Below are 9,037 nucleotides of genomic sequence, written 5' to 3'. Positions count from 1 at the left end.
CTAAACGGGAACGACACGGACTGGAGAAGAGATGAAGTGGTGTGGTACAGGAGGATGTGGAGCTGAGTAGACTTGCCAATGACTGGTACCAGCGGTGTCAAGATCGGCCTCCAACAACAGCGGAGTGCGGAAGAGCGACGCTCACAACAATGAGCGGAGTGCCGGGCAGATAAAATACAGCACGTTAGCACAATAGGGGGCATATGTGGTGCATCTCCTAGTCATCTCAGTCAACCCATGGCACCTGGGTCTGTTCCGTGACCTCCTGCCAGCGAGCGTTCGACTCTTCACATGGCCTTAAAGTGCACCTAGCCTGGCACAAGCGCCATGGTGACGTCATCGCCACTTGGTAGTAAATGGCGGTTGTTGTTGATGGTGAGGTTGCATGTGGTGAGTGGCTGGTGAGGCTACACGTGGTGAAGCTACAAGTGGTGAGTGGCTGGTGAGGCAACACTTGGTGATGCTACACGCGTCTGAGAGAGACGTCACACTCACCTGCGACGGGTGGTTGAGGCGACAGTAAGGGGCTCGTAAGGCAGGGTAAGTGAGAGGTGAGTGACAGACAGGTAATAGGCAGACAATGGTAAATGATAGCCAGGTGAGTGACGGGTGAGGATGAGTGACAGGTGGGAGTGAGAGACAGACGTGTCACAGGTGGGTGATAGACTGGTGACGATAAGTGGTGGTGTTCTCGATCATGTTTGGATGATTATGATTTATATGATCTTTTATGTTCTGTGGATTAGGTGATGATGAGGTAATGATGCTGAGATGATTGTTTTACATTACGATGTTTTAGGTGATGCAATCATCACGACGATTGTTTTCGGGAGTGTTTGTTGAAATAATGAGGTGTCATGTTGTTACTGATGATATTAGATGATGTCGAGAAGATTGATGGTTTGATGATGACGATGCATTAATGACCCCTGCAGGCTCAGGGAAATGGTGTGGGGGGCCCTTCTTCTCACCGCCCTCATCGGGGCCTCACTCGGGCCTTCACTCGGCACCCCTCAGCCTGGGGACACCGTGGCTGAGACCCCTCAGCCCCGAGATCCCCTTGCTGAGAGTCCTGAGCCCAGGGACCTCTCAGGGGGTACCCTGCCCAGGCTGAGGAGAGTTGCCGCCCCCAGGACCCCTCGGGCCCCCTCTGGGGGGTCCTTCAGGGCAGTAAAAGGAGACGCATGCCGCTGGGCCACGAAGGGTTCCCCGAAGTCGCGGATATCCCTGTCCGTGACGTGCGATGCCCCCGGTGGCGGTGGGGTTGAGTGCGAGTACCGGGGAAAGCCTGCGGCCTGCAAAGCCTTCGCCAAGCGAGAGGCCAAGTACTGGACCCAGGTCCTGAAGGTCCTGAAGAGCAAGAAGGAGCCGTGTGGAGGTCACGCCACCATCAAGCCGCACGTGTGCAGGAACGGGCCCAGGGAGGCCTTCCTCACCAAAGACAGGTGACACGGGGAGACGATACGGGGAGACATCAGGGACATGGGAACAAGAGACACCTGGGAAAGAAGGGACATGAGACACGGGGATACGGGAGACAACAGGGGGAGAGAGACAAGGGGCGACAGGGAATTGGAGGAAGAAAGGGACAGGAGACAGAAGTGACGAATTCTACAATCATAGAGCAGGTTTCCATCCTACCACGGTCCCTCCTGGGGTCGCACTGACCCATGGCTCAATCCCAATCGCAGCTCCTCCAGCTGTCAGCTGATGAGACGTGGGCAGACATCGCAAATTCAGTTACGGACAGTCCTCAACGTATGAACACACTTTCTGTTAGTTCCTGAGATCCGTTGGTAAGTCGAACGAACAGTTCGTAAGTCCAAAGACAACAATGCATTGTATTTAAATGCTCATAGGTCAGTGTTATGAAATGTGTACGGTTAAAAAAAGGAAAGCTTTGTTAAACTCTGAAATAAGAAAAAAATATGGTACATTTGCATGAAACACTTATAAAAATACTGTATAGTAAATAGGAAAAATATCCGTTTTATTTTCACTTACCATGAGTCCTGATGCTGGCTTGTCGGACGGGGCACAATGAGTGACCACACGCACACTGGGCACGCGCTCTCGCACACACACACAAAGACACATAAAAATACAAAGATCCCACGTATAGCCTGAACAGACTGTTGGGGCAAGTGCTGCCAGCGAGCACCTATGAAGGCCAGCGACGATCACACACCGCACCAGGTACTCGTTTGAGTCTGAGTCGACCTAGGGAAGGCCGAGGACCGGTTTAGATAATCGTTACTGGTGTTGGCCATGAGGGGAAAGCGAACTTGGGTCGCTGGGTTCGTCGCGCAGCGCGCTAACCACTACACCACCACTCCCCACACACACACACACGGGTACGCGTGCACACACGCGCGCACATACTCACTTTCACACACACTCACTTTCACACACACATACACATGTGCGCACAAACGCACAATCACAAGAGCGAGGGTGACTCATTACATTTCGCGGAGGATTGCCCCTCTGAACAAAATAGTTCCTTGGTTCAGTTTGCAAGTGCGAGTTGACGTTTTAAATTTCGATTTAAAGCTTTCTTGGTTTTTTCGGTAAAGTCACGTAGAAGGGAAGTAATAAAATAATAAAAATAAAACATAATAAAATAATTCTCACGACGTTTCGGCCACAACGCAAGCAGCCGTCCTCAGGTGAAAACCAGGTCTGTCGAGGCGACAGCGTCTGAATGAAACAGCACACGAGCTTGGAGCATATATATATAAGCTGGGCGCCTTGACAAAGGAATTTCCATATCAATAGGAATTTAGCATATTTATGGGAAATGCAGGAATGTGATTAGTACTACATATGCATGTGCATTATGCAGGATTAACAGCATCAAAGGGAGAGGATATGGGAAATGCAGGTATGTGAATAGTACTAATTCAGCATCAAAGGGAGGGGATAGGGGTAGCATTAATAAAGGGAAGGAGTGTTAATAATATGTAGCTGCAGTAACTAAAACCAACACGTAAACAACTAAAGTATAAACTACATAGTATCATCAGTATACTTACTATACTCTACAATAAGCTGAGTTACTAACAGTAAATAATCCATTACAATTCTACGTCGTAAAAATTATATAATATGCTTCCATCTAAACTTTATTCTCTTACATCACACGAGTCTACACCGTACTATATACTATCATCGACAAACCCAACGTTAAATTATATACTGTATTGCTATAAACCACCATCTGGCCACACGGCCGGCCTGCTCTAGACCAATTTCTCGACCACATCAATTCCATACACCCAGCCATCAGATTCACCATGGAAGTCGAAAAAGATGGCAAGCTACCCTTTTTGGATGTCCTAATTAAAAGGAGACCTGATGGTTCAATGAGCCACTCTGTCTACAGGAAAGCCACCCATACGGATGCTTACCTAAAACCGGATTCCCACCACCATCCATCCCAGAAGAATTCCCTCATCAAGACTCTATACCATAGAGCCCAATGCATTTCCGACCAGGAACACATTGCCAGTGAACTCAAACACGTACGCCAAGCTCTTAAGGCTAATGGTTACTCCGACTATACAATCCGCAAGGCCATCACTCCAACCATCAAGAAGGATCCTGTTGAGGAGCCTTTCAAGACCATCACCTTACCCTACATTGCTGGGGTCACAAAAAAGATCTCCAAAATCCTGATTAAACACAAGATCCAGGTCCGATTCAACACAGTACATAAAATCCGTGATCTGGTCCCGTCTGTAAAAGATGTGGTTCCAGACATACAGTACCCTGGCGTCTACAAACAAAGTTGCCTCTGTGGTAGCAGTTACATTGGAGAAACCAAACGACATGTCTCGGACCGCATCCGTGAACATAAAGCAGACCTGAAACACGGTAGGACAAACACCTCAGCCGTGGCAGATCACTGTTACAATTCAGTGGGCTCACATGACATTGACTTCTCCAAGACAAAGGTTCTCTGCAAGCCATCTGGCTATCATGAGAAATTCGTTCATGAGGCGATCCACATATACAAACACAGAGACAATTTCAACCGATAAGATGGATTCTGGCTTAGCAATCATTGGAAGGACGTAATAAACCATTTCGGATCTTAACTGATTGTGTTCACGTTTACGGTGACTTTCAGACCGCGTTCCACTCACTGGCATTGTATTCTCCGCAGGGAATGGATTCTTTGCTCCGCTGCAAGTTTCCTACCACTACTCACCCATTGACATGACGTCAATGGTACAGTGTATAATAACAAATAGTATAACATTTATATGCTTAATACAATGTACAAATTAATATATAGTATCGTAATTGTATAGTAAATATATAGCAGTGTGATACACATTAGGGTGGGTAGAATAATACATAGTGTTATATTAAAATGTATAAGGTATAGGGTGGTTTATAGCAATACAGTATATAATTTAACGTTGGGTTTGTCTATGGTAGTATATAGTATGGTGTAGACTCGTGTGATGTAAGAGAATAAAGTTTAGATGGAAGCATATTATATAATTTTTACGACGTAGAATTGTAATGTATTACTTACTGTTAGTAACTCAGCTTATTGTAGAGTATAGTAAGTATACTGATGATATTATGTAGTTTATACTTTAGTTGTTTACGTGTTGGTTTTAGTTACTGCAGCTACATATAATTAACACTCCTTCCCTTTATTAATGCTACCCCTACCCCCTCCCTTTGATGCTGAATTAGTACTATTCACATACCTGCATTTCCCATATCCTCTCCCTTTGATGCTGTTAATCCTTCATAATGCACATGCATATGTAGTACTAATCACATTCCTGCATTTCCCATAAATATGCTAAATTCCTCTTGATATGCAAATTCCTTTGTCAAGGCGCCCAGCTTATATATATTCTCCAAGCTCGTGTGCTGTTTCATTCAGACGCTGTCGCCTCGACAGACCTGGTTTTCACCTGAGGACGGCTGCTTGCGTTGTGGCCGAAACGTCGTTAGAATTATTTTATCATGTTTTATTTGTATTATTTTATTACTTCCCTTCTACGTGACTTCACGTTTTAAGTCGATGGCTGGTTCGGAAGTGCGAGTTTTCGTAAATCAGGTGTTCGTAAGTCGATGACTGTCTGTATAATATACTGTAAAAGGGTTGAGGTGAGCATTAGAAGTTATAATTTGGATTAGATATTAGGGGTTTGTGATTAGAGGTTTGCGTTAACTGTTATGAATCAAGGATAACGTTGAGGGTTAGGGATTAGAGGGTAGAGCTGACTAGTTAGAGTACTGGTTTAGGGGTGAGTGGTATGCACAGTGTCCATGGTGTGTATGGTGTGTGCGGTATGGTGTGTGCCGTTTGTGTGGTGTGTGCCGTTTGTGTGGTGTGTGTGGGGTGTGCGGACAGGACCAAGGTAACGAAGCCTCCTTCAAAAAAATCCAAATCAAAGCTGACTCCACCGAAGAAAACTCCAAAAGCTGAAAAGACGAAAAGTAAAGCGGTGAGGCGTGCGATGCCCTCCCGTGTGTGTGTGCGTGTCCACGTGTCTGTCCACGGAGGTTTTTTTTTTACCACGTAGTATTATCTCTGTCCGTCTGCCACAGCAGATTAATTCAACAGGGCCTATATATCTGCTTTATTGACCTGACCAAGGCCTATGATACCATCTGCAAGCCAGGGCTCTGGGTTGTTCTTCGTGCTTTCGGGGTCCCCGACTCTTTCTCTGCTCACAACCATTAAGGGCTTTCGTGATGGTGCACAAGCCCTGGGTAAAGCTACGTGCCCGGAAGTCAGAGCCATCCCCTGTTTACAGGGTGCGATAAGAATGTTCTCTGGCGGCTACATTATTTAACATTTTACTGGTAGGAACCTCCTGGTTACACCAGCCCACAGGGGATTATTGTGTCCGTCCGTGCATCCAAAAATGAGAGGTATGGGGCTGAGTGGAGAGGGGAGGATGGGGAGGGGCTGGGTGGGGAGGGTGGGGAGGGGTTGGGTGGGGAGGGTCGGGAGGGGCTGGGTGGGGGGTGGGAGAGGTGGGGCTGGGTGGGGAGGGGCTGGTCACCCCGTGGTGCCCTTATAAAACTCAACGTTTAACCTACTCACGCCGGCTTGTGCCCGCCCTCACAGTCGCCCATATTTGCGGAACACACCACGCCGCCGTTGACCCTGGCCATTAACCGTTCCTACAAGCTCCCTCCGCAGGAATGTGTTCTTTGACCAAGTAGTTCGAGAATCTTTCCATGGCTCCACCAGAAGTATTTACAACTGGTACAGATACAATAGGAGGCTGATCGATGCCCAGGTGTGGTCAAGTGATGGCTCCGTATTGCTCTGGTGGTTGATGCTCACTCTGAGCAGTTAGAGGCGCAACTCTTTAACCTGGTGTGTGTCGCTAGATGGGGCCTTACCAACAACCTCACCAAAAAAGCACCTACCTGGGTATGTTGTCACCAAACACTCCTCCCCCTCAACTCCTAGTGAGTCATGGGGCAGTGTCTCACTTAAAATGAGTCTAGCGGCATGACCTTTCTATCAGCTGCGTTCATGCTGTGTGGAAGCTGCCTGGCCTGTCGTTCCACACGAAGTGTGAGCGTTTGTGTATATGTGCGTGTATGCGTGTTGGCATAGTAGGGGGCACAGGTGGTGCATCTGCCAGTTATCTCAGTCAACCCATTGCACCTGGGTCTGTCCCGTGACCCCTTCCCAGCGAGCGTGCGACATTTCACGTGGCCTTAAAGTGCACATAGCCTGGTACAGGCGCCGTGGTGACGTCACCGCCACTTAATGGCGATTGTTGTGTGTACGTGTGTATACGTGTGTGTATGTATGCGCATGTGTGTTTATATGCTCGTGTGTGCGCATTAGGAGCAGTAGCGCAGTGATTAACCCAGTCACCCGAGTTCGATGTTTGCTCACGGCGAACATCAGTGACAAATGTCTTACCCTTAACAAGGCCTCCGCAAGGTAGACTCAACCTTAAACTCGTACAGGTATCCCTCGATTTAGAAACATTTGGTTTACGAAATTTCACGTTTACCCAATTGACAAATTAATGGCCACTTCCCGATGAACGAAGTCGAATTTCCACGTGAACTAAATTTCACTACGGCCATGCGCCACGAGATCATCAAACGAGAAGCCACCTGGGAGGCTGCAGTAGCGCTTCCACATCGCCCTACCACTCACACCAACATGCAGATATTTTAGTGAGTTCCCTGAAAGTGAATTCCTTGTTTTAAATAAATTACTAAATCGTTTTTAATGTTCTTTATTATAATTTTTGTATTGTGAAAAGTTATATCGGTGTTTTATATTGTTAGGTTAAGAGTAGAGTTCGAATAACTGCCCGAAACACAACCCGAATTTTCCATCATCGTCATCACATTCCATGGCCAGATAGCCGGCCGTCGTTGTCTACTACACATTTCGTAATTTGTTTCCACTTTCCTCGATCTTGTGCCAATATGCCGCATCTTTCTGGCACCATTCTCTCATGATGTGGTCGTCAAGCCATTTTCTGTTAGGTCTTTCTCTCGATTCTTTGGTTCTTTTGGTAAAGTCACGTAGATAGAAAAAAGAAAGTGAATACAAATATCACGACGTTTCGATCGCAACGCAAGCGGTCGTCATCAGCAAAAGGGGTTAGCCTCTAAAGGCAAACTGTTAATGAAGGTTTGGAGATGGGCGTAGCCCAAGTGTATCAGCAGCACCAGTAGCATGGGCGGGGCACCAATGCCAATGCAGCGGCAATGCCAATGCAGCAGCAATGCCAATGCAGCATAGGTCTGCCAGGAAATCACTGCACCCCGCTCCACACACCACACTGCTGACGGTGGAGGTTGATTGACAAGAAAACACGAGTCAAGTCATGACCCAAAGTGGTTGATGACATCTTTCCAATGATTGCTGAGTCTGTAAACTTCCTCTCGGTTGAAATTGTGTCTGTGTCTGTATATATGGATGGCTACATTAACTAATCTTTATTGATAGCCATTTTTCCGAAGAACACACTTTGAATTGCCCTATTGTTGTCCATACAACATATGTGTCAAAATAGTGCCGGAGCCCTCATCACTGCCTGCATCATCAGGTTGCCTTCTTCTATGTGCAACATTTTTCTTCTATGTTGGTCACTCTTTGGGTCAATTATTTTCCGTATGATGTTAATTGGCAAAACCATTCCGATTCACGAAACTTTCGTTTCACGCATGGTTTTATTTGAAGAGCGCATCCCTTTCGTAAGCCGAGGGACACCTGTACATTGGTGTGGGGTGCAAGCAACAGCACTGGGGAGACAAAGGTGTCTGAGAATGACGCTCACCACACCACCCCGACACAGGCGGTCCACACCAGCAGCAGCACTTGTCCGAGCAGCCAGTGGAGGCTATACGGAAACCCTTTGTCTGTGTCTGTGTTCAGCCCAGCGAGCAGTACTGCAGCGAGACATGGAACGCGTTCTGCTCCTTCTTCGTGAACCTCTACCACGGATGAGGCGGGGCAGGGGCGGGGAGGAGCTCCTCTTGCCGGGTCTGCCTGGGATGCTCATGCTTGACCACTTACGTGTGCGAGTGTGTGTTACATGTGTGTGTTACGTGTGTGTGTTACATGTGTGTTACGTGTGTGTATTACGTGAGTGTGTATTACGTGTGTATGTTACGTGTGTGTTACGTGAGTGTGTGTTGCGTGTGTAATAAACGACTGGACCACGATGTCTGGCTCAGTGTCCTTTATTCGGTTCGTGCTGTACACCCACACGGCTGTCTTTACTCTGTAGCTTCTCCACGGTGCTGACTCCAATGTCGGCCCGATCCACAACAGCAGCTCCGCTGCTGTTTCTCTCACACAGCCCCCCTTGGCTGTACTCGCTGCAACTCCTCTCCCTCCGCAGCTCTGACAGCCTCTTGCTGTCTCTCTCTCTCCGCAGCTCCTCCTGGCAGCCACACCGCTGCCTCTAACACGCAGCCCTTCTGGCTGTCTCCTCTGCAGCTGCACACCACTCCGCAGCTTCCTCTTATCTTCGGGGTTGGCTCCCGATGGCCGTCGGCGCCCCCCCCCTCC

At 47.8% G+C, this 9,037-nt stretch overlaps 1 protein-coding gene across 1 annotated transcript; it reads left to right on the top strand.

Moving 5' to 3' along the window:
* Positions 1–945: 945 nt before the first annotated feature.
* Positions 946–8,470, top strand: LOC144942589 (fibroblast growth factor-binding protein 3-like). Its single transcript, XM_078869435.1, has 3 exons — positions 946–1,445; positions 5,384–5,477; positions 8,399–8,470. Exons 1-3 carry the CDS (start codon positions 946–948, stop codon positions 8,468–8,470), a joined length of 666 nt encoding a protein of 221 aa, XP_078725561.1.
* The last annotated feature ends 567 nt before the right edge of the window (positions 8,471–9,037 follow it).

This window comes from Lampetra fluviatilis, chromosome 27, assembly GCF_964198595.1.
Source record: "Lampetra fluviatilis chromosome 27, kcLamFluv1.1, whole genome shotgun sequence".
Classification (NCBI taxonomy): Eukaryota; Metazoa; Chordata; class Hyperoartia; order Petromyzontiformes; family Petromyzontidae; genus Lampetra; species Lampetra fluviatilis.
Note: the sequence above shows the minus strand (reverse complement) of the source record. Positions and strands in the feature narration are given on the sequence as shown.